Source organism: Salmo salar, chromosome ssa20, assembly GCF_905237065.1.
Source record: "Salmo salar chromosome ssa20, Ssal_v3.1, whole genome shotgun sequence".
Taxonomy (NCBI): domain Eukaryota; kingdom Metazoa; phylum Chordata; class Actinopteri; order Salmoniformes; family Salmonidae; genus Salmo; species Salmo salar.
In genome coordinates, this window is record NC_059461.1 from 43896482 (window position 1) to 43923631 (window position 27150).

At 42.5% G+C, this 27150-nt stretch overlaps 1 protein-coding gene across 1 annotated transcript in view; it reads left to right on the forward strand.

Moving 5' to 3' along the window:
* The window catches only part of rnpepl1 (arginyl aminopeptidase like 1), a 44531-nt gene extending 24062 nt beyond the window's left edge, over nt 1-20469 (forward strand). Inside the window, exons 6-11 of the mRNA XM_014161944.2 lie at nt 231-344; nt 493-605; nt 697-805; nt 967-1191; nt 1485-1627; nt 19867-20469. Of these exons, the coding sequence (XP_014017419.1) occupies nt 231-344; nt 493-605; nt 697-805; nt 967-1191; nt 1485-1627; nt 19867-20160 (998 nt within the window). The 3' untranslated portion in view covers nt 20161-20469. The remainder of the gene's footprint in view (nt 1-230; nt 345-492; nt 606-696; nt 806-966; nt 1192-1484; nt 1628-19866) is intronic.
* The last annotated feature ends 6681 nt before the right edge of the window (nt 20470-27150 follow it).

Genomic DNA, 27150 nt, shown 5'->3' on the forward strand with positions numbered 1-27150 from the left:
GCAGAACAACCGATGTTTACCTTGTCATCTCGGGGATTTGATCCAGCAACCTTTCGGTTACTGGCCCAACGCTCTAACCACTAGGCTACCTGCCGCTCCACATGGTGCATATGGTGTGTATATACAGCATACACACCTAAGTACAGAGGTGTATCACTACACACACACACACACAGACACACACAAACAAACATGCCAACAGCTAATCCCTCGTCCCTGTGTTTCCCAAGGTGAGGCCTTCACCTGTCTGGAGACGGTGTTCCGTCTAGACGCCCTGCACAGACAGATGCGTCTCCTAGGAGACAACAACCCTGTCAGCAAGCTGCAGGTCAAATTTGAGCCAGGTACGGGTGAAAGATGGATAAACGCACGCACACACACAAGTAGTCTGTAATTGTGCTTCACAAATAACATTTTATTTTTTAAATGAGGACTACTCTGTTTTCTTGTCTTTCATTCTCTCTCCCTCATCTGTTTCTTTTCTTCCCTTAGGTATTAATCCCAGTAGTCTGATGAACTTGTTCACTTATGAGAAAGGCTTTTGCTTCGTCTCGTACCTCTCTCAACTCTGTGGCAATGTCAAGCGCTTCGACAGCTTCCTGAGGGTAAGAGCATGAACACACAGATACACACACACACACACACACACACACACAGACACACCACATCACTTGAAAGTGTGTCATGTTCTCTCAGGCCTACATAGAGCAGTTTAAGTTCAGCAGTGTTGTGGCCCAGGACCTGCTCGATTTCTTCTTGGGCTTCTTCCCGGAGCTGAAGGAGAGCTGTGTGGCACAGAGAGAGGGTGAGTCTGTCACTCACATTACCAGTTCATGGGAAAAGGTTCATTTACATCCACCCAACTTGTTCAAGTGCTGGATAGCATTGTCAAATTATTCTCTGTTTTTGTGTGAACCCACAGAACTGAAAAGGTATATACCTGTTCCTCTCTCTTCTCCCTCTCAGGGTTGGAGTTTGAGCGGTGGCTGAACGGTTGTGGCCCCCCTCTGTGCGAACCGGACCTCTCGGCCGGGGGGGTTCTGACCGGTCCCGTCCAGAGTCTGTGTGACCTGTGGGCCAGCGAACCCCCGGACCCTGAGGCCATCGCAAACTTTAACCTCTCCTCTTGGAGCACCTTCCAGACCGTTCTCTTCCTGGACAGACTGTTGGACCGCTCGCCCCTCTCACACGGTAGGTACCAGACCATGAGCCATATGTATCAAGCGTGTTACTGTAGGAGTGCTGATTTAAGATATGCTTTCCCTTTCAGATAATAATAAGACTTGGAGAGGGGGGACCTGATCCTTGATCAGCACTCCTACTCTGAGACGCTTTATTTATATGGGCCCTGGCTTCAAATACATGAGCGCTGTGTATTTCTGCATTTTTTTGGGACTATTCCATTGGTTCCGTTATACCAAGTAAAATGTTGCGTAAATCAAGCTACCCCAGAGAGTGATGGGATGTTTGTGTGTGTGTGTCAGATGTTATGGGTCAGTTGTCACGCTGCTACTCGGCCCAGCTGGATGAGATGAACGCTGAGGTGCGGATCCGCTGGCTGCAGATCGTGGTGCGGAACAGCTTCTACCCGGACCTGCCCCGCATCCGCGGCTTCCTGCACAAACACGTGAGTGGTGACTGAACCAGACGGAGAGGGAACGTCCCAAATGGCACCCTATTTCAATTTTTACAAATTGACCGATGTCGGTTTAATTATTTGAATTCCATTTCATTCAGTTTTTTTCTGTGAGCTCAATGTGCAGTTTCTCTAGAGAGAAATCTGAACAAATTCCAAAGTGAGCGATGCTGCTGACAGCGGAATCCAATACAGCAGGGAGTTCTTACTACAATGCAACTCAAATACAAACGCGATGGATATCCCAATGGCCCATCTAATCCCTGATTGTCTGCGAGTGGATTACAAACCCAAATGCAAACGTGGAAAACGCGGTGGAATCAGACAAAGACTTAAAAAATGTAAGAACAAACTTCCCTTACTTACCACCTTGCTGATTTAATGCCCAGTCACTAAGGGGGAAAGCAAATCTGCGCTTCCAACATGAATATCGGGAGGCCTGTTTGCTGGCATTTACTGAGACTTGGCTGGATGACAGAGTCCCGGACAGAGAAGTGGAGCCGGCCGGCTTCACTCTGGTCAGAGCGGACCGTGATCTGACAGTCTCAGGGAAACTTCACGGTGGGGGCGTCTGCCTGCTTGTCAGGGACCAGTGGTGTAAATGGATCTTCACGGCGGGGGCGTCTGCCAGCTTGTCAGGGACCAGTGGTGTAAATGGATCTTCACGGTGGGGGCGTCTGCCTGCTTGTCAGGGACCAGTGGTGTAAATGGATCTTCACGGCGGGGGCGTCTGCCTGCTTGTCAGGGACCAGTGGTGTAAATGGATCTTCACGGCGGGGGCGTCTGCCTGCTTGTCAGGGACCAGTGGTGTAAATGGATCTTCACGGCGGAGGCGTCTGCCTGCTTGTCAGGGACCAGTGGTGTAAATGGATCCTGGTAAGAGAGAGACTCTGTACCCCCGACATAGAATTTTTTCTGTGCCACTGCAACCTTACTATCTGCCCCGTGAGTTCCCCCAATTGTTTGTTACCGTTGTGTACATTCAACCGAAAGCTAATATAACAAAGGCATCAGATTATTTATAATCTGTCACAGAAACTGGAATCCATCTCCCCCGACGCACTCAAATTTATTTTAGGGGATTTTAACAACTGTACCTTGCACAAAGTCCAGCGCACATACCACCAGTATGTGAAATGTCACACTAGGAAAAATAGGACTCTTGATTTGTGCTATGGGACAATACCAAAGGCGTTCTCTGCTACCAACAGACCTCCCCTGGGGACATCAGACCACAATGTGGTCTACCTCAGGCCAATCTACTGTCGGCTCCTGGAGAGGGAGAAACCCACAGTTAAAACTGTCCAGATCTGGAATGACAACAGTATCACTTGTCTCCAGGGGTGTTTTGACTGTACTATGTGGGAGGTATTTGAGGACAGCAGCTCTGATCTTGATGAACTCACAGATGTTATTTCAGACTATGTAAACTTCTGTGTTGAGTCAGTTGTGCCTACTAAAACCTGTAAAATCTTCCCTAACAATAAGCCTTGGGTATCAAAACATCCAAAATCACTACTTGATAGGAAGAAGGCAGTTTATGCTGAGGTTGATAGACAGGCTTTAAGAGATGTACAATGTGAGATCAAAAGGCAGATACTGGTGGACAAGGAGGCATACAAGCAAAGGGTGGAGAGGACCCTCTCCTCAGGAAACGCAAGGGTGGCCTGGCGAGGGATTAAATCCATGGCTAGTGCTCCCCACATAGGCAGGGGAAAAACTAGTGCTGACCTTGGGGGATATGAGGGCCAGAACATGGCTAGTGCCCCCCACATAGGCAGGGGAAAAACCAGTGCTGACCTTGGGGGATATGAGGGCCAGAACATGGCTAGTGCCCCCCACATAGGCAGGGGAAAAAAACCAGTGCTGACCTTGGGGGATATGAGGGCCAGAACATGGCTAATGAACTGAATGTTTTCTTCTCAAGATTTGAATCAGACAACTTTGTGTCGGAGGTAAAACAAATGGAAGCATCATTACAAATGTTTGAGAGAGTTGTTAAACAGTCTGACGTTTTTAAAGTTGTTCAGGGGATGTAATGCATACAAAAGCCCAGGCCCGGACAAAATAAGTGGACATGTGTTAAAGCACTGTGCTGAACAATTGGCTAGTGTTTTTAGACATTTTCCAATCCTCCCTCGACCAGCAACACGTGCCAGTATTGTGGAAAAACTCAATAGTTATACCAGTTCCTAAAGCATCTAATCCCTCTGTGCTGAATGACTACCGCCCTGTTGCCTTGACATCCATAGTAATGAAATGCATTGAGAAACTTGTGAAAAGTCATATTCTCAGAGTCACCCAGAAGCTTCTCGACCCATTTCAGTTTGCCTATCAGCCTAGCAGAGGAGTTTATAATGCCATTCTTACCCTCCTTAACATGGTCTATAGACATCTAGACGGTGCCAAATCCCATGTCAGGGTACCGTTTGTTGACTTTTCTTCTGCCTTCAACACAATCCAGCCTTACATTCTGGCGCTAAGACTCATTTGGGACTTCTCCTTAGATGGGGGGGCTGGTTTTGTGGCTGTTGGACTTCCTGAGCCAACGCTCACAGCGAGTCAAAATAGGTCCCCACGTGTCGGATATACGCAATACCAACACAGGCTCTCCTCAGGGATGTGTTTTATCCCCACTCCTGTACATCTTGTAACAATTTACTAAATTACTCACGATAAACGTTCACAAAAAGCATAACAATTATTTTAAGAATTATAGATACAGAACTCCTCTATGCACTCGATATGTCCGATTTTAAAATAGCTTTTTGGTGAAAGCACATTTTGCAATATTCTAAGTACATAGCCCAGCCATCACGGGCTAGCTATTTAGACACCCGGCAAGTTTAGCCTTCACCAAAATCAGATTTACTATTACAAAAGTTTGATTACCTTTTGTTGTCTTCGTCAGAATGCACTCCCAGGACTGCTACTTCAATAACAAATGTTGGTTTGGTCCAAAATAATCCATCGTTATATCCGAATAGCGGCGTTTTGTTCGTGCGTTCCAGAAACTATCCGAAATGGTAAATCAGAGTTCTGTTATACTCACAGACACCATTCAAACAGTTTTAGAAACTTTGGAGTGTTTTCTATCCAAAGCTAATAATTATATGCATATTCTAGTTTCTGGGCAGGAGTAATAATCAGATTAAATCGGGTACGTTTTTTATCCGGCCGTGAAAATACTGCCCTCTATCCATAACAGGTTAACGAGAGTCTTGTCTTTAAAATGGTGTAAAATAGTCATATGTTTGAGAAATTGAAGTTATAGCATTTGAGATATTTGTATTTCGCGCCACGCGATTCCACTGGCTGTTGACTAGGGTGGGACGCTTGAAGTTAACCTGTTATGGCTAGGGGGCAGTATTTTCACGGCTGGATAAAAAACGTACCCGATTTAATCTGATTATTACTCCTGCCCAGAAACTAGAATATGCATATAATTATTAGCTTAGGATAGAAAACACTCTGAAGTTTCTAAAACTGTTTGAATGGTGTCTGTGAGTATAACAGAACTCAAACGGCAGGTCAAAACCTGAGAGAATTGCATGGCGCAATTCGTGACAAAAAATGTCTAAATATTCCATTACCGTACTTCGAAGCATGTCAACCGCTGTTTAAAATCAATTTTTATGCAATTTATCTCGTAAAAAAGCGATAATATTCCGACCGGGAATCTCCTTTTCGCTAAACAGAGGAAAAAACACAAAGACGGGGGCGGCCAGTGCACGCGCCTAAACCCACAGTCCCTTGATCGGCCACTTGAGAAAGGCGATAATGTGTTTCAGCCTGGGGCTGGAATGACGACATTCAGGTTTTTCCCGGGCTCTGAGAGCCTATTGGAGCCGTGGGAAGTGTCACATTACCGCAGAGATCCTTTGTAATGGAATGAGATGTCAAAGAAAGACAATAAATGGTCAGACAGGCCACTTCCTGTAAAGGAATCTCTCAGGTTTTGACCTGCCATTTGAGTTCTGTTATACTCACAGACACCATTCAAACAGTTTTAGAAAATTTAGGGTGTTTTCTATCCAAAGCTAATAATTATATGCATATTCTAGTTTCTGGGCAGGAGTAATAATCAGATTAAATCGGGTACGTTTTTTATCCAGCCGTGAAAATACTGCCCCCTAGCCATAACAGGTTAACTTCAAGCGTCCCACCCTAGTCAACAGCCAGTGGAATCGCGTGGCGCGAAATACAAATATCTCAAATGCTATAACTTCAATTTCTCAAACATATGACTATTTTACACCATTTTAAAGACAAGACTCTCGTTAACCTGTTATGGATAGAGGGCAGTATTTTCACGGCCGGATAAAAAACGTACCCGATTTAATCTGATTATTACTCCTGCCCAGAAACTAGAATATGCATATAATTATTAGCTTTGGATAGAAAACACTCCAAAGTTTCTAAAACTGTTTGAATGGTGTCTGTGAGTATAACAGAACTCATTTGGCAGGCCAAAACCTGAGAAGATTCTGTACAGGAAGTACCCTGTCTGACCATTTCTTGGCCTTCTTGATTATCTCTATCCAAAACAGGGGATCTCTGCTGTTACGTGACACTTCCTACAGCTCCCATGGGCTCTCAGAAGGCGGCAAAAAGCTGAATCGTGGCTTTGCAGGCCCTGGCTGAAAAACATTAGTACTCTGACCGGCCACTATCCAAACGCGCTATGAGACTGAGGCTCGTGCACGAGTCGACTCCATGTTTACTTTCTCTCTCTTTGAACGAAAACCACTCCCGGTCGGAATATTATCTCTTTTTTACGAGAAAAATGGCATAAAAATTGATTTTAAACAGCGGTTGACATGCTTCGAAGTACGGTAATGGAATATTTAGAATTTTTTTTGTCACGAAACGCGTCGGGCGCGTAACCCTTCGTCACCCTTGGATAGTGTCTTGAACGCACAAACAAAACGCCGCTATTTGGATATAACTATGGATTATTTTGAACCAAACCAACATTTATTATTGAAGTAGCAGTCCTGGGAGTGCATTCTGATGAAGAACACCAAAGGTAATCAAACTTTTCTAATAGTAAATCGGAGTTTGGTGAGGGTCAAACTTGGTGGGTGTCAAAATAGCTAGCCGTGATGGCTGGGCTATCTACTCAGAATATTTCAAAATGTGCTTTCACCGAAAAGCTATTTTAAAATCGGACACCTCGATTGCACAAAGGAGTTCTGTATCTATAATTCTTAAAATAATTGTTATGTTTTTTGTGAACGTTTATCGTGAGTAATTTAGTAAATTCACCGGAAGTGTTCGGTGGGAATGCTAGTTCTGAACGTCACATGCTAATGTAAAAAGCTGTTTTTTTATATAAATATGAACTTGATTGAACAAAACATGCATGTATTGTATAAAATAATGTCCTAGGCGTGTCATCTGATGAAGATCATCAAAGGTTAGTGCTGCATTTAGCTGTGGTTTTGTTTTTTGTGACATTATTTGCTAGCTTGAAAAATGGGTGTCTGATTATTTCTGGCTGGGTACTCTGCTGACATAATCTAATGTTTTGCTTTCGCTGTAAAGCCTTTTTGAAATCGGACAGTGTGGTTAGATAAAGGAGAGTCTTGTCTTTAAAATGCTGTAAAATAGTCATATGTTTGAAAAATTGAAGTTTTTGTATTTTTGAGGAATTTGTAATTCGCGCCATGCCTATCATTGGATATTGGAGCAGGTGTTCCGCTAGCGGAACGTCTAGATCTAAGAGGTTAACCTGTCTGGGAACGTGGGACGCTTGCGTCCCACCCTAGTCAACAGCCAGTGGAATCGCGTCGCGCGAAATACAAATACCTCTATATGCTATAACTTCAATTTCTCAAACATATGACTATTTTACACCATTTTATAGATACACCTCTCCTGAATCGAACCACGTTGTCTGATTTCAAAAAGGCTTTACAGCAAAAGCAAAACATTAGATTATGTTAGGAGAGTACCCTGCCAAAAAAATCACACTGCCATTTTCAAAGCAACTAGCATGCATCACAAATACCAGAAACACAGCTAAATGCAGCACTAACCTTTGACAATCTTCATCAGATGACACTCCTAGGACATCATGTTACACAATACATGCATTTTTTGTTCGATAAAGTTCATATTTATATTAAAAAAACAGCATTTTACATCGGCGCGTGACGTTCAGAAAATATTTTCCCTCAAATGCTTCCGGTGAACAGCGCTACAATTTACAAAATTACTATTCGAAAACATTGTTAAAATGTAATATTGTCATTCAAAGAATTATAGATTAACATCTCGTGAATGCAACCGCATTGCCAGATTTAAAAAGAACTTTACTGGGAAATCACACTTTGCAATAAACGACGTGATATGCTCAGAAAAATAGGCTAGGCGATACATGTTAGCGCCGGCTTGGAACCATCTAAAATCAAATATACTATTGTAAATTTTCCCTTACCTTTGATTATCTTCATCAGAAGGCACTTCCAGGAATCCCAGGTCCACAACAAATGTAGTTTTGTTCGAAAAAGTTAATAATTTATGTCCCAATAGTTCCTTCTTGTTAGCGCGTTCCGAAGGCTACTCATAATGTACTGAAGCGCGCGGGACTTGTCGTCACGAATGTGCAAAAAGTATATATTTACGTTCGTTCAAACATGTCAAACGTTGTATAACATAAATCTTTAGGGCCTTTTTCAACCAGAGCTTCAATAATATTATTGCAATCGTTCGCCTTGGTCTTACTAAACGTTTCGGAACAAAAGGGTTCCCATGGGCGCCCGCGTCATAGTAGTAATGGCCCTCCCCCTGTGACCAACTTCCCAAGCCTCTCTTTGGGTCAGTTTCTACCATAGAAGACTCAAACCACTTTTTAAAGACTGTTGACATCTAGTGGAAGCCTTAGGAAGTGCTAAATGATTAATAAGTCCCTGTGTGTTTCAATGGCAAAGGCTTGAAAGTGATTCCACACATCAGATTTCCACTTCCTGTTAGGATTTGTCTCAGGGTTTTGACTGCCATATGAGTTCTGTTATACTCACAGGCACCATTCAAACAGTTTTAGAAACTTTAGTGTTTTCTATCCAAATCAACTAATTATATGCATATTCTCGTTTCTGGGCAAGAGTAGTAACCAGTTTAAATCGGTTACGTTTTTTATCCGGCCGTGCAAATACTGCCCCCTATCCCCAACAGGTTAATCTAACCACATTGTCCGATTTCAAAAAGGCTTTACAGCGAAAGCAAAACATTAGATTATGTCAGGAGAGTACCCTGCCAAAAATAATCACACAGCCATTTTCAAAGCAAGCATATATGTCACAAAAACCAAAACCACAGCTAAATGCAGCACTAACCTTTGATGATCTTCATCAGATGACACTCCTAGGACATTATGTTATACAATACATGCATGTTTTGTTCAATAAAGTTCATATTTATATCAAAAAACAGCTTTTTACATTAGCATGTGATGTTCAGAACTAGCATACCCACCGAAAACTTCCGGTGAATTTACTAAATTACTCATGATAAACGTTCACAAAATACATAAATTATTTTAAGCATTATAGATACAGAACTCCTTTATGCAATCGCGGTGTCAGATTCTAAAATAGCTTTTCGGCGAAGCACATTTTGCAATATTCTGAGTACATAGCTCGGCCATCACGGCAAGCTATTTTGACACCCACCAAGTTTGGGACTCACTAAACTCAGAATTACTATTACAAAAATTGGATTACTTTTGCTGTTCTTTGTCAGAATGCACTCCCTGGACTTCTACTTCAACAATAAATGTTGTTTTGGTTCCAAATAATCCATAGTTATATTCAAATAGCTCCGTTTTGTTTGTGCGTTGAGGTCACTATCCGAAGGGTGACGCGTGAGCGCATTTCGTGACAAAAAATGTCAAAATATTCCATTACCGTACTTAGAAGCATGTCAAACGCTGTTTAAAATCAATTTTTATGCTATTTTTCTCGTAAAATAGTGATAATATTCTAACCGGGAACGTTGTATTCATTCAAAGGCTGAAAGAGAAAAAATTGAGAATTCTCGTGAACGCGCATCTCAGTCTCACTGTCCCCAGGCTGACCACTCACAAACAGAGCTGTTGTACTTTGCCCAGAGACAGCAGACACCCCATTCCACTTTCTGGCGGCTTTAGAGAGCCAATGGAAGCCTTAGAAAGTGCCACGTTACAGCACAGATGCTGTATTTTCGATAGAGATGCAACAGAAGGACAACAAATTGTCAGACAGGGCACTTCCTGTATGGAATCTTCTCAGGTGTTGGCCTGCCATATGAGTTCTGTTATACTCACAGACACCATTCAAACAGTTTTAGAAACTTTAGTGTTTTCTATCCAAATCTACAAATTATATGCATATTCTCGTTTCTGGGCAAGAGTAGTAACCAGTTTAAATCGGTTACGTTTTTTTATCCGGCCGTGCAAATACTGCCCCCTAGCCCCAACAGGTTTTAACACCCCGGCATCCTACAATCTAAGCTTGATTCCCTCAATCTCACACAAATTATCAATGAACCTACCAGGTACAACCCCAAATACATAAACACGGGCACCCTCATAGATGTCATCCTAACTAACTCGCCCTCCAAATACACCTCTGCTGTTTTCAATCAAAATCTCAGCGATCACTGCCTCATTGCCTGCATCCGTAATGGGTCTGCGACCAAACGACCACCCCTCGTCACTGTCAAACGCTCCCTAAAATACTTCTGCGTGCAGGCCTTTCTAATCGACCTGGCCGGGGTATCCTGGAATGACATTGACCTCATCCCGTCAGTAGATGATGCCTGGCTATTCTTTAAAAGTGCCTTCCTCACCATCTTAAATAAGCATGCCCCAAAAATTAGAACTAGGAATAGATATAGTCCTTGGTTCACTTCAGACCTGTCTGCCCTTGACCAGCACAAAAACATCCTGTGGTGCTCTGCATTAGCATCGAATAGCCCCCGTGATATGCAACTTTTCAGGGAGGTTAGGAACAAATATACACAGGCAGTTAGAAAAGCTAAGGCTAGCTTTTTCAAACAGAAATTTGCATCCTGTAGTACTAACTCAAAAAAGTTCTGGGACACTGTAAAGTCCATGGAGAATAAGAGCACCTCCTCTCAGCTGCCCACTGCTCTGAGGCTAGGAAACACTGTTACCACCGATAAATCCACTATAATTGAGAATTTCAATAAGCATTTCTCTACGGCTGAACATGCTTTCCACCTTGCTACCCCTACCCCGGTCAACTGCCCGGCACCCTCCACAGCAACCCGCCAAAGCCCCCACCATCTCCTTCACCCAAATCCAGATAGCTGTTGTTCTGAAAGAGCTGCAAAATCTGGACCCATACAAATCAGCCGGGCTAAACAATCTGGACCCTCTCTTTCTAAAATTATCTGCAGAAATTGTTGCAACCCCTATTACTAGCCTGTTCAACCTCTCTTTCGTATCGTCTGAGATTCCCAAAGATTGGAAAGCTGCCGCGGTCATCCACCTCTTCAAAGGGGGTGACACTCTAGACCCAAACTGCTACAGACCTATATCTATCCTACCCTGTCTTTTTAAGGTCTTCGAAAGCCAAGTTAACAAACAGATTACCGACCATTTCGAATCCCACTGTACCCTCTCCGCTATGCAATCTGGTTTCAGAGCTGGTCATGGGTGCACCTCAGCCACGCTCAAGGTCCTGAACCACATCCTAACCACCATCGATAAGAGACATTACTGTGCAGCCGTATTCATCGACCTGGTCAAAGCTTTCGACTCTGTCAATCACCACATTCTTATTGGCAGACTCGACAACCTTGGTTTCTCAAATGATTGCCTCGCCTGGTTTACCAACTACTTCTCCGATAGAGTTCAGTGTGTCAAATCGGAGGGCCTGTTGTCCGGACCTCTGGCAGTCTCTATGGGTGTGCCACAGGGTTCAATTCTTGGGCCGACTCTCTTCTCTGTCTACGTCAATGATGTTGCTCTTGCTGCTGGTGATTCTCTGATCCACCTCTACGCAGATGACACCATTCTGTATACTTCTGGCCCCTCTTTGGACACTGTGTTAACTAACCTCCAGTCGAGCATCAATGCCATACAACTCTCCTTCCGTGGCCTCCAACTGCTCTTAAACACAAGTAAAACTAAATGCATGCTCTTCAATCGATCACTGCCCGCACATGCTCGCCCGTCCAGCATCACTACTCTGGATGGCTCTGACTTAGAATATGTTGACAACTATAAATATCCGGGTGTCTGGTTAGACTGGAAACTCTCCTTCCAGACTCACATTAAGCATCTCCAATCCAAAATTAAATCTAGAATCGGCCTCCTGTATTGCAACAAAGCATCCTTCACTCATGCTGCCAAACATACCCTCGTAAAACTGACCATCCTACCGATCCTCGACTTCGGTGATGTCATCTATAAAATAGCCTCCAACACTCTACTCAACAAACTGGATGCAGTCTATCACAGTGCCATCCGTTTTGTCACCAAAGCCCCATATACTACCCACCATTGCGACCTGTACGCTCTCGTTGGTTGGCCCTCGCTTCATACTCGTTGCCAAACCCACTGGCTACAGGTTATCTACAAGTCTCTGCTAGGTAAAGCTCAGCCTTATCTCAGCTCACTGGTCACCATAGCAGCACCAACTCATAGCACGCGCTCCAGCAGGTATATTTCACTGGTCAACCCCCAAAGCCAATTCCTCCTTTGGTCATCTTTCCTTCCAGTTCTCTGCTGCCAATGACTGGAAAGAACTGCAAAAATCACTGAAGCTGGAGACTCATATCTCTCTCACTGGCTTTAAGCACCAGCTGTCAGAGCAGCTCACAGATCACTGCACCTGTACATAGATGGGCTGTTTACAGATGGGCTATCTACCTACCTCATCCCCATACTGTATTTATTTATTTATCTTGCTCCTTTGCACCCCAGCATCTCTACTTGCACATTCATCTTCTGCACATCTACCATTCCAGTGTTTAATTGCTATATTGTAATTACTTCGCCACAATGGCCTATTTATTGCCTTAACGTACCTCATTTGCACTCACTGTATATAGACTTTTTGTTTTCTTTTGTTCTACTGTATTATTGACTGTATGTTTTGGTTTATTCCATGTGTAACTCTGTGTTGTTGTATGTGTCGAATTACTATGCTTTATCTTGGCCAGGTCGCAGTTGCAAATGAGAACTTGTTCTCAACTAGCCTACCTGGTTAAATAAAGGTGAAATAAAAAATACATTTAAAAAAGTTGGACGCAAATAATCTTTTTGAATGGCATTGTATGCTGTAGTGTTAAGATGTCCCTTCACTGGGACTAAGGGGCTTAGCTAGACCCATAAAAAACATAATTTTTCCTCCACCAATCTTTACATTTGGCACTATGCATTCGGGCAGGTAGCGTTCATCCGCCAAACCCAGATTCGTCTGTCGGATTGTCAGATTTTGAAGCATGATTTATCACTCCAGAACGCGTTACCAGAGTCTATTGGCGCGGCGAGTTTTACACCACTCCAGCCAACGCTTGGCATTGTACATGGTGATCTTAGGTTTGTGTGCGGCTGCCCCGCCATGGAAACCCATTTCATGAAGTTCCCGTCGAACAGTTGTTGTGTTGACGTTGCTTCCAGAGGCAGCTTGGAACTCGGTAGTGAGTGTTGCAACTGAGGACAGACGATTTTTACTCACTCGGCGGTCCTGTTCTGTGAGCTTGTGTGGCCTACCACTTCGCGGCTGAGCCGTTCTTGCTACTAGACGTTTCCACTTCACAATAACAACACTTACAGTTGACCGGGGCTGCTCTAGCAGGGCAGACATTTGACGAACTGACTTGTTGGAAAGGTGGCATCCTATGACGGTGCCACGTTGAAGTCACTTAGCTCTTCAGTAAGGCCACTCTACTGCCAATATTCATCTATGGAGATGTGATGACTGTGTCCTCAATTTTATACACCTGTCACCAGAGGTGCAACTTTGGTTTCAGAAGTGGGGGGGGACATAATAATAATAATAATAATATACAGTACCATTCGAAAGTTTGAACACACCTACTCATTCAAGGGTTTTTCTTAATTTGTACTATTTTCTACATTGTAGAATAATAGTGAAGACATCAAAACTATGAAATCATGTAGTAACCAAAAAAACTGTTAAACAAATCTAAATATATTTTCGATTATTCAAAGTAGCCACCCTTTGCCTTGATGACCGCTTTCTACACTCTTGGCATTCTCTCAACCAGCTTCATGAGTTAGTCACCTGGAATTAATTTCAATTAACAGGTGTGCCTTGTTATAAGTTAAATAGTGGAATTTATTTCCTTAATGCGTTTGAGCCAATCAGTTGTGTTGTGATAAGGTAGGGATGGTATACAGAAGATAGCCCTATTTGGTAAAAGACCAAGTCCATATTTGGCAAGAACAGCTCAAATAAGCAAAGAGAAACCATCATTACTTTAAGATATGAAGGTCAAGTACAGTTGCAAAAACCATCAAGTGCTATGAAAAAACTGGCTCTCATGAGGACCGCCTCTGGAAAGGAAGACCCAGAGTTAACTCTGCTGCAGAGGATAAGTTCATTAGAGTTAACTGCACTTCAGACTGCAGCCCAAATAAATGCTCAAGTAACAGACACATCTCAACATCAACTGTGCAGAGGAGACTGCGTGAATCAGGCCTTCATGGTTGATTTTGCTGCAAAGAAACCACTACTAAAGGATACCAATAAGAAGAGACTTGCTTGGGCCAAGAAACACGAGCAATGGACATTAGAATGGTGGAAATCTGTCCTTTTTGATATATCCAAATTTGATATTTTTGGTTCCAACTGCCGTGTCTTTGTGAGACCCAGAGTAGGTGAATGGATGATCTCCACATTTGTGGTCCCAACCGTGAAGCATGGAGGTGTGCTTGTGTGGTGTGCTTTGCTGGTGACACTCAGTGATTTATTTAGAATTCAAGGCACACTTAACCAGCATGGCTACCACAGCATTCTGCAGCGATACGCCATCCCATCTGGTTTGCGCTTAGTGCCGCTATTATTTGTTTTTCAACAGGACAATGACCCAAGTCACACCTCCAGGCTGTGTAAGGGCTATTTGACCAAGAAGGAGAGTTGCATCACTCCAGATGACCAACCCAATTCAGATGGTTTGGGATGAGTTGGACCGCAGAGTGAAGGGAAAGCAGCCAACAAGTGCTCAGCATATGTGGGAACTCCTTCAAGACTGTTGGAAAAGCATTCCTCATGAATCTGGTTGAGAGAATGCCAAGAGTGTGCAAAGCGGTCATCAAAGCAAAGGGTGGCTACTTTAAAAAAAAATCTTAAATATAAAATATATTTAGATTTGTTTAACACTTTTTTGGTTACTACATGATTCCATATGTGTCATGTCATAGTTTTGATGTCTTCACTAGTATTCTACAATGTAGAAAATAGTAAAAATAAGGAAAACCCTTGAATGAGTAGGTGTGTCCAGTCGGCTCAACACTCCAAACATCCTTCCCGACCAATTGGAGCCATCCGCATGGTCCTAAAGCACACCGTTGCTTAGTTTTGTATCACATCCCAATGATAAAAGTGGGGTGGACAAAAATGCAATTTCAGAATGTTTAAGCAGCGCCAGTGACAGTTGTGCCCCTGCCCGTCAGCAACGGGTGTGGCTGAAATAGCCAAATCCACTCATTTGAAGGGGTGTCCGCAGTTTAGCGCAGTAAAGGTAATTTACTACAATGTCCATTATCCATTCAAGATCTGTAATTAATTCAATAAGGTAGAATCTGCAGCTAGATTTTTGTAAGTCATCTAATCGGGCTCCCGAGTGGTGCAGCAGTCTAAGGCACTGCATCTCAGTGCTAGAGATATCACTACAGACCCTGGTTTGATCCCGGGCTGTATCACAACCGGCTGGGATCGGGAGTCCCATAGGGCAGCGCACAATTGGCCCAATGTCGTCTGGGTTAGGGGAGGGTTTGGCCGGGGTAGGCCGTCAACTGTAAAATAAGAATTTGTTCTTAACTGACTTGCCTAGTTACATAAAGGTTAAAAAAAAATACAAATAATAAACATCAGGGTTTTATAGAGTGAGTGGAAAAATAAATACATGTAAGGCAGGACCAAACTCAATCATGGGTCCTACCAGGTGTGCACGTTTTAGTTTTTGCACTAGCACAACACAGCTGATTCAAATAATCAAAGCTTGATGATACGTTGATTATTTGAATCAGCTGTGTAGTTCTAAGGCAAAAACCAAAACATGCACCCCTGGGAGACCCCAGGCCCGAGTTTGTATTTATTTTTCCACTCACTCTATTACTGTGCAATTACTGATTTACTATGTAACAACATGTTAATACAATAGTGACTACACAGACTTTTCACCTAATCATCTCGGGGATTCGAACCAACGACCTTTCAGTTACTGGGCCTTGTCCAACCCTCTTAACCTGCCGCCCCAAATGAAATAAATGTAATGAGAGTATTAAAGGGGAGGGATGGGGATGGAGGGAAGATGTAAACTAATGTTTTCTAGAAGATTGATTTAGATTCCACTATTCTCCATTCAGAAACAAATGTTGGATTAAATGTAGCGTTTATTTATTAAAATGTAACTTTAAATGTATTACAACAACACACATCCCTTCATTTTCAGTTGAGCCTTTTCTTAAAAAATGCAAGCCGAGTAACCCAGGCCATTCACTCCAGTTCTAGGAACAAAGCAGAAGCAGTGAAATTACCAGTATCATGCAGGCTGTGGACACTTAAGTATTTCTTTGTATGAGTGTAAATTTACAACTGCGACCTGGCCAAGATAAAGCAAAGCAGTGCGACAAAAACAACAACACAGAGTTAGACATGGGATAAACAAACGTACAGTCAATAACACAATAGAAAAAATCTGTATACAGTGTGTGCAAATTTAAGTAAGGAGGTAAAGCAATGAATAGGCCAATAGTGGCGAAGGAATTACAATTTAGCAATTTACACCGGAGTGATATATGTGCAGATGAGGATGTGCAAGTAGAAATACTGGTGTACAAAAGAGCAGAAAAACAAATATGGGGATGAGGTACAGTTGAAGTCGGAAGTTTATATACACCTTAGCCAAATACATTTAAACTCAGTTTTTCACAATTTCTGACATTTAATTCCAGTAAAAATTCCCTGTTTTACGTCACCACTTTATTTTATGAATGTGAAATGTCAGAATAATAGTAGAGTGCTTTATTTCAGCTATTATTTCTTTCATCACATTCCCAGTGGGTCAGAAGTTTACATCCACTCAATTAGTATTTGGTAGCATTGCCTTTTAAATTGTTTAACTTGGGTCAAACGTTTCGGGTACCCTTCCACAACATCCCACAATAAGTTGGGTGAATTTTGGCCCATTCTTCCTGACAGAGATGGTGTAACTGAGTCAGGTTTGTAGGCCGTCGTGCTCGCACACACTTTTTCATTTCTGCCCACAAATCTTATATGGGATTAAGGTCAGGGCTTTGTGATGGCCACTCCAATACCTTGACTTTGTTGTCCTTAAGCCATTTTGCCATAGCCTTGGAAGTATGTTTGGAGTCATTGTCCATTTGGAAGACCCATTTGCGAACAACGTTTAATTTCCTGACTGATGTCTTGAGATGTTGCTTTAATATATCCACATAATTTTCCTCCTCATGATGCCATCTATTTTGTGAAGTGCACCACTCCCTCCTGTAGCAAAGCACCCCCACAACATGATACTGCCACACCTGTGCTTCACGGTTGGGATGATGTTTTTCTGCTTGCAAGCCTCCCCCTTTTTCCTCCAAACATAACGATGGTCATTATGGCCAAACAGTTATATTTTTGTTTCATCAGACCAGAGGACAATTCTCCAAAAAGTACAATCTTTTTCCCCATGTGCAGTTGCAAACCGTAGTCTGGCTTTTTTATGGAGGTTTTGAAGCAGTGGCTTCTTCCTTGCTGAGCGGCCTTTCAGGTTATGTCGATATAGGACTTGTTTTACTGTGGATATAGATTATTTTGTACCTGTGTCCTCCAGCTTCTTCACAAGGTCCTTTGCTGTTGTTCTGGGATTGATTTGCAGTTTTCGCACCAAAGTACGTTCATCTCTAGGAGACAGGACGCGTCTCTTTCCTGAGCGGTATGACGGCTGTGTGGTCCCATGGTGTTAATACTTGCATACTATTGTTTGTACAGATGAATGTGGTACCTTCAGGTGTTTCAGAAGCTTCTAAAGCCATGACATCATTTTCTGGAATTCTCCAAGCTGTTTAAAGGCACAGTCAACTTAGTGTATGTGTAAACTTCTGACCCACTGGAATTGTGATACAGTAAATTATAAGTGAAATAATCTGTCCTAACTGACTTGCCAAAACTATAGTTTGTTAACAAGAAATTTGTGGAGTGGTTGAAAAACAAGTTTTAATTACTCCAACCTGATTGTATGTAAACTTCTGACTTCAACTGTAGGTAGATGGTTGGATGGGCAATTTACAGATGGGCTGTGTACAGCTGCAGTGATCAGTAAGCTGCTCTGACAGCTGACACTTAAAGTTAGTGAGGGAGGTATAAGTCTCCAACTTCAGGGATTTTTGCAATTCGTTCCAGTCATTTTGCAGCAGAGAACTGGAAGGAAAGGCGGCGTTGAATTTGGGGATGACCAGTGAAATATACCTGCTGGAGCGCGTGCTACGGGTGGGTGTTGCTATGGTGACCAGTGAGCTGAGATAAGGCGGAGCTTTACCGAGCAAAGACTTATAGATTACCTGGAGCCAGTGGGTTTGGCAATGAATATGTGGCGAGGACCAGCCAACGAGAGCATACAGGTCACAGTGGTGGGTAGTATATGGAGCTTTGGTGTCAAAACGGATGGCACTGTGATAGACTGCATCCGATTTGCTAAGTAGAGTGTTGGAGGCTGTTTTGTAAATGACATCGCCGAAGTCAAGGATCGGTAGGATAGTCAGTTTTACGAGGGTATGTTTGGCAGCATGAGAGAAGTAGGCTTTGTTTTGAAATAGGAAGCTGATTCTAGATTTAACTTTGGATTGGAGATTGGAGTCTGGAAGGAGAGTATAGTCTAACCAGACACCTAGGTATTTATAGTTGCCCACATATTCTTAGTCAGAACCGTCCAAAGTAGTGATGCTTTTCGGGCTGGTGGGTGCGGGCAGCGAACGGTTGAAGAGCATGCATTTCGTTTTATTTGCATTTAAGAGCAGTTGGAGCCACGGAAGGAGTGTTGTATGGCGTTGAAGCTCGTTTGGAGGTTTGTTAACACAGTGTCCAAAGAAGGGCCAGATGTATACAGAATGGTGTCATCTGCGTAGAGGTGGCTCAAAGAATCACCAGCAGCAAGAGCGACATCATTGATATATACAGAGAAAAGAGTCGGCCCGAGAATTGAACCCTGTGGCACCCCCATAGAGACTGCCAGAGGTCCGGACAACAGGCCCTCCGATTTGACACACTGAACTCTGTCTGAGAAGTAGTTAGTGAACCAGGCGAGGCAGTCATTAGAGAAACCAAGGCTGTCGATAAGAATACGGTGATTGACAGAGTCGAAAGCCTTGGCCAGGTCGATGAAGACGGCTGCACAGTACTGTCTTTTATCGATGGCGGTTATGATATCGTTTAGTCCCTTGATCGTGGCTGAGGTGCACCCGTGACCAGCTCAGAAACCAGATTAGCGCATAGTGGAGAAGGTACGGTGGGATTCGAAAAGGTCGGTGTTCTGTTTGTTCACTTGGCTTTCGAAGACTTTTTAGAAAGGCAGAGCAGGAATTATTTAAATCAATAAGGGCGTCTCACACTCTGCAAAAGTTAGGAGTATAGTGGAGCAGGCCAGACATTCGTGTCATGGCCAAATGACGTCTCCCCTCAGCTGTTAACATTCTCTATAAGAGTTTGCTGGACTAATCTGTATATAATGACACTGTGTGTAATGCTTGTATGTATGTTGTATGTCTAATATTATTATATTTTTAAGCATTTGCACATCTGTGTCAGCTTTTAGCAGGTGCATGGGAGTCATTTGGTAATAACTTGCCAATATTTTATAAAAATATGTATTCAAGCTTACGTGTCGACCTCTAGGCGGCAGAGCTTTTATGTCACTTTTTACCTTTTACCTACCTGTAAGTGCCAAAGACAAATGACAATTTAAAAAAAAAATGTAACGCACAGCAATACAATTTAAACTTTAGCTGGTATTTTTTATCTCATCAGACGTCGAGGATGTACACAGTCCCGTTGTACGAGGACCTTTGTTCCGGGGTGATGAAGTGCTTTGCAGCTGAGGTGTTCTACCAGACACAGGCCCGCCTCCACCCCAACCTCCGACGGACGCTCCAGCAGATCCTGTTCCAGACCAGCGCCTTACCCACTCCCACAGGCTCTGTCCCCTCCCTACTACACCCCACCCCCTCGTCACCCAGCCCCACCTCCAGGGACCAACTGGGGCCCGCCGACCCCCCCACGACTGGTACTATCGCGCTACGTGACGTCAACGTGTCTGCCTGAGCGGCCGGTAGAAGAGAAGAGAGACATACATACACTGTGAGAGAGACCGAGAGAGAGGGGGGTGGCATGTTGAAAAAGGTGAAGAAACATCTGTGCTTGACTGAGACTAACAATGAGTGGAAAAGGACCACCGGGTTCATACACATGCACACACAGTTACACACATATGCACACTGTGTGTGTATAGTGCATTCAGAAAGTATTCAGACACCTTGACTTTTTCCACCTTTTGTTACGTTACAGCCTTATTCTAAAATTGATTCAATAGTTTTTTTTCTCTCATCTATCTACACACAATACCCCATAATGACAAAGCAAAGTTGTTTTTAGACATTTTTGCAAATGTATTAAAAACATAACTATTCAGACCCTTTACTCAGTACTTTGTTGAAGCACCGTTGGCAGTGATTACAGCATTGAGTCTTCTTGGGTATGGCGCTACAAGATTGACACCTGTATTTGGGGAGTTTCTCCCGTTCTTCTCTGGAGATCCTCTCAAGCTCTTTCATGTTGAATGGGGAGCGTTGCTGAACAGTTATTTTCAGGTCTCTCCAGAGATGTTAGATCGGGATCAAATCCGGGCTCTGGATGGGCCACTCAAGGACATTCAGATACTTGTCATGATGCCACTCCTGTGTTGTTTTGGCTGTGTTCTTAGAGTCATTGTCCTGTTGGAAGGTGAACCGTTGCCCCAGGCTGAGGTCCTGAGAGATCTGGAGCAGGTTTTCATTAAGGGGATCTCTGTACTTTGCTCCGTTCATCTTTCCCTTCATCCTGACTAGTCTCCCAGTCCCTGCCGCTGAAAAACATCACCACAGCATGATGCTGCCACCACCGTCCTTCAGCGTGGGGATGATGCCAGGTTTCCTCCAGATGTGTCGCCTGGCATTCAGGCAAAATAGTTCAATTTTGGTTTCATCAGACCAGAGAATCCAAGCATGCTGTCATGTGCCTTTTAATGAGTGGCTTTTGTCTGGCTCTTGGTCACCTCCCTGACCAAGGCATTTCTCTCCCGATTGCTCAGTTTGGCCGGGCAGCCAGCTCTAGGAAGACTATTAGTGGTTCCCAAATTCTTCCATTTAAGAATGATGGAGTCCACTGTGTTCTTGGGGACCTTCAATACTGCAGACATTTGTTGGTACCCTTCCCCAGATCTGTGCACCGACATAATCCTGTCTCTGAGCTTTACGGACAATTCCTTCGACTTCATGGCTTAGTTTTTGCTCTGACATGCACTGTCACCTGTGGGACCTTACATAGACAGGTGTGTGCCTTTCCAATCAATTTAATTTACCACAGGTAGACTCCCAAGTTGTAGAAACATCTCAAGGATGATCAATGGAAACAGGATGCACCTGAGCTCAATTTCGAGTCTCATAGCAAAGGGTCCGAATTAAGTATTTCTGTTAATTTCTTTTTTATTTGCAAAAAAAGCCCCATAATCTTTTTTCGCTTTGTCATTATGGGGTATTGTGTGTAGATTGATGAGGAAAACATTTTACTTAATACATTTTAGATTTAAGGCTGTAACGTAACAAAATGTGGAATAGTCAAGGGGTCTGAATACTCTGAATGCACTGTATATGCGTATTTATATATTGAGTCTGATTTTTGTAAGCTAACCTTTGAAGCCTCTGTATATGCGTATATGCGAAGGACAGTGTGTGTGTGTGTGTGTGTGTGTGTGTGTGTGTGTGTGTGTGTGTGTGTGTGTGTGTGTGCGTGCGCGCATGCACTTCATGAATGGAGATAACCATCTATTGACTGTTTGCACACATGTTGTGTGTCCTGCTTAGCGCGGTGATTATGGCTTCATGAGCCTGCAACTTGTGCCCTAGACTAATTTACAGGGAGAGTGAGCCACCAAATGTCCCTCTGCCCAGTCTGTAGAGAGAGGAGAGCCCTGCTGGCCCCAAATGGCACTCTATTCCCTACATATTGCACTCCTTTTGATCAGACTGCGTAGGGCATTGGTTCTCAAACCTCTTTTCGGGGACCCCCAGACATCTCACAAATTTGTTGTAGCCCTGAACTAGCTCACCTGATTGACATAGTCAAGGGCTTGATGGTTAGTTGACAAGTTGAGTCAGGTGTGCTAGGTGTGGAAAAGATCAAATGCATAGAATGGCTGGGGGTCCCTGCGGATAGGTTTGAGAACCGCTACCATAGATGGGGCTATGGTGAAAAGTAGTACACTACATAGGAATGGCACTATGGAACCCAGGGCCCATAGCATTTGGGACGCAAGCCTCTGTATGCTCCGTTCAACACTACACACTTTAACCCTGCCTTTAATAATTACAATTGATTATTTCCACATTTGGAATATCCAACAGGAAGGCTTATCCAGGAATAGAAGTGGAATTCCCCCCGCTCACTCTCTTCCCTTTACACCTGGGCTGTGTCTCAGTAGTCTAAACAGCCTTCCTCGCCTCGTCTCCTTGCCCTCATCTGCACTTATCTGAAAGAATTGAACATTTACTGAAATGAAAGTCCAGTCGGATCAATGATGGATTGGGCTTCTTTGACAACTTTGCTTTTACTTATCAACTCTCTTAAGTAGGGAAGGTTGGTAGGCCTACTACTTTACACTATTGAGACGCAGCCCCCACAGTGCAAAACCCTCTCCCGTAGGGATGTTGGGAGAGGGTAAGGCCACACGTGCCTTCAAACTGGAGCTCTGCTATTCATCTGGGTCGCGTTCAGTCCTGTAACGTGCATCCACCTACCCAGGTGGTGTGCAACTTTACAGGACCTTCAGATAGGAATTTATTGAACAGACATGCTTCTTTGTCCTGAAGAATAGGGAATCGTTGTCGGCTATAAAGAACGTGGCACCCTCCTGAACGCGACCCTTGTCAACAGTGACAGTGTCTGCCTTCTGGACTTCTCTCGTTCAGGACTGATTGCCATTTCCAAAGCTACAGATAATTTTGATTATGTGATTGACTAAAGAGAGGGGTGGGGTGTGTGTGTGTGTATGTCAATGACGTATTAATGAATAGCTGGGCTGAAATGTTAACAATGATTTTGTTTTAACGTTTCCTCCCAACATTATTATTTATGAATTGTGAACGGGCTGTACCGTTCACAAAAGCATAGAAATGTGAGGGGCAGAATGTTTGTGTTTTGATGATAACATGAGATTACATTGTTAAACAGTGACTGCACTGGCAGTCTTCAGCTATCCTCCGATGCCTTAATTTAATGTACAATATTGTTACTGTACAACACAGAGGGGATAGACTAGCAGGTTTGTCTCCAATGTTTTACAAGTAATAAAAAAGCATCGAGACTCAACATTGACGTTTGCTTCTAGACTGGTGGTTTTAAAACAAACTGCGTTGATATTGTGAGTGAAAAGGAAAACGTGTCAACTCAGGTTATGTAGGCCTATTAGTCCACAAGAGGGCGCACTGATGGGTTTTATCCTATAGGCCTTGTGTTGGCATCTGTATGGCACTTGGGCCCAGTTACCCAAAAGCATCTTAGCCTTAAATTCATTGTTAGAACCTTCGTAAGAGCATCGTTAAATCTTCGAGCTGTTTCCTAAAACCATTGTTAGTAAAGCTGCACTTAAATAAAGGGGTCATATAAGCAGACAATGAAAGCTCTTACAATATTTGATGATTACATTTCTCTAAAACAGGCTGTAGGCTACACGTGCACCACCGTGTCAGAACAGTAGGCGAAATTATGAGGGGGATAGCGACCAAATTATTTGGGTGAGGCACATGGGCTACTAACAGCTTACTACAGAACATACACTTAGTATTACTTTCTTAGCTACAGTATACATATCTCCCTGGCATATTACATAATTTATGCAGTAAAATACAAGACATTTTGGACTTGTTGTGCTGTGCTCACTTGAACAGGAAATTGGGGCAGTGGTCCTTGTGGGCAAATTTTGTTATCAAAGTCTGGCATTCTCTGGATAAACATGCAACACCATGGGTCAGAAAAATTGGAATACATTGGCATACATTGGAATTGGAATACATTGAATACATTGGTCAATCCAGCACGACTTCAGTGAGGTCAAGACAACTGGGAACTCGAAAAAAACAAGGTCGAATCATGACGTCAGTGATTTTCAGGTCGGAGCTCTAGAAGAACGATAACTAATTAAATCCAGGCAAACAGTGGCTATCATAACATATCACAGACTGGCTAGTCAGTTGGTTTGCTAAGACAAGGTTAAGACGTCATAGGTGGCAGCGTGACCTTTCCTCGAGTTCTGCGAGCGAAACCGGAGTGAAGCGGTGGTCTAAAATGTCAAACTTAACATTGGAGGGGGACTGTTTTTATAACCATGTCTCCAGAAGATGGAGCATTGCTTACAAGCATGAGCGAGCAGTTAAAAAAAACTACATCTATTGCCTGGGCTACTGGGGGAGGTTGAGGCCTTAGTTCGTCTAGTCCTCGATAAATTATATGTAAACGAGCAAATGTTCAAGGACACGAAGATTACAACGTTGCTGAGTAATAGCTACCTCCTGTTGAGGTAGCTACAAATACATATTTGCACCGCATTACACAGTACAAATATGGATTCATGTTTGTTTTTTTTGCCATATTTTTTTAGCATGAACTAGGTTATTATTATTATTATTATTATTATTTTAATATAAATGTTGTACATTCATGCAGTATGGAGCCGTGGACTTAAAATATGGTTTGATTTATGGTAATGTGGAATGGGTATGATGAAATTAACCTTTGTCTATTTAGGCAATATGGAACTTTGGACTATATGGACGTAATATCAGGTTTTGATTTAGAGGAAGGCGAAGATGGGTAAGGCTGACCTTTTTTTCTTTATGATTTTTTTATTTAATTTGAAGATTTTGCATTAGAAATACCAAGGTTGTTTTTTTAGTTGAATATGATACGGCCTAATTGTAGAGGTCGGGTATATTATGACTTAAAAGCTGTTATATAGTGCGGCCCTTGTTCGCCGATGTGAATCGGAACGATTCGCTTTTAAAGATAAAACGTAATAAATATGAATAGATGTATTATGGGGTTAGGTTAAATGATTATATAATTACAAACCTGCATAGGTTCTCTATTGGAAAAGGCCTATATGTACCTAAAGTAATTGGTGTTATTACCATTTTACATTTCAAAAATAATTCTCAATTTTAAAAATGTAAATGATTATTCTTCCGATTCACACAGGCAAATAGATGGATTAGGTATTGTCGACAGGGTTGTTGTCTAGTGTGTGGCGGGCTGGTTAACACTGATCAAGTGATTAAAGTTAACGGTAGAACTAATACAATAACTGGATTATGGAAGCACTTCTCTAAGCGAGAGAAAGGTATATTATATTTCTATATAAGCTATTTATGCTACCTTTTTATATTCTTTATCCTAATAATATAGGCCTAGGTGTAAAACAACCGAGCTGATAGAGCAACGACCCTGGAATAAAAAAACGGAATGTGTATGGATGGAGAGAGGCTTGGTTTTACAGGTTTACTCGCTCTGGATAGTCAGTACTGCAGGTGTTCTTGGCTGTCGTGCCATGGCTGTGTTGGAGTCGATTGTGAGTTGAACTTGGGTATGCCTTTCCATGAAGGGGTGCCCAGGTTTGGCTTGCAGTCAGCTTTGGCACAGCCATGGCACGATACAACAGGAATACAATAGGATATAATGTGATGCCTAAAACGAATTTTTACTTGCAGCCATTAGCGGCCGTTAGAACATTTTTTCCTTATTTTGGTCGGAATACAACAGGATATAATGAGGACTACATGACATACGTCTTGCATGTAATCGACATTAAAAAAAGGACTGGTCTTGCGATATATTTACTTTGTTTTGTCTTCATTTTATCCAAAAATGTTCAAACAATTGAATCCAATGAACTGAGCAGACTGGGCTGACATGCTTATAGCCTTGCTAGGACTTTCTAATATGAGCATGCATTTATAAGATTGTACTGTTATTATTTCTATTCATATGATCTATTATTGGAACTATTTTTTTTTTCTGAATGTTTTCCATGTTATTTGGTTAGTTGTCTTAAGCAGCCTCAGATATTTATGTTATCATGGGACTGCTCATATTTCCCTCTGGCCAACGCCAATTGTCGGCCAAGGGTTTGACTTAGGACGCAAATGTGCGTCAATAGTCAGGGAGATGGTCTGATGGTCTTAGTGACAACAGACCTAGATATGGGGGGAGGTTTTAGTGGGTGGAATATTAGGAGAATTGGAGGTTTACACACAGTTGCAGCTACAGTATGCTTAAAAGCGAAAATGATTATGGTACAGGTATATGGACACTTAATCATCATGGTGCTTTTTAATGGTAAGTTTACAAACATTGATTGTGGTAAGTATAATTGAAACGTGGGTACCATTATGGTAAGTGGGGAAATAAGTATAGCAAGTTATAATTGCAATGGCTTTGCAGATTATAAAAAAATAAGATATATTTTTACATGGCTAAAAGAGAAAGAATATAACATCTATTTAGAGGAAACTCATTCTACAAATATAGATGAGCTTGGGTGGAAAAAGGACTCGGAGGGAGAAATATATTTTTGTCATGTGCAAAGAAACTCAAAAGTTGTGATTATACTAATTAAAAAATGTTGATCCGATTGTGCAAACTGTGGAAAAAGATTAGCAAGGAAGATGGATTATTTTAAATATGCTATTGAACCAAAAACATATCTGGCTAATTAATCGAAATGGGCCAAATAATGATGATCCACACTTTTTGGAAATATATATAATAATCTATTGAGCTCACAAGCAACATATGAATCTATTATTATGGTGGGAGATGATAATACGGTTTTAAGTACCTCAATAGATCCTAAAGGAAATCACTCTACAAACTATCACCCTCAAGCACTTAAGGAGATCACAAAGATCATGGATACATTAAAACTAGTGGATAAATGGAGGTTGAAAAACCCTGACCTAGTGAGATATAGATGGAGGCTTCATCAAGCTTGCAGTCTTGATTACT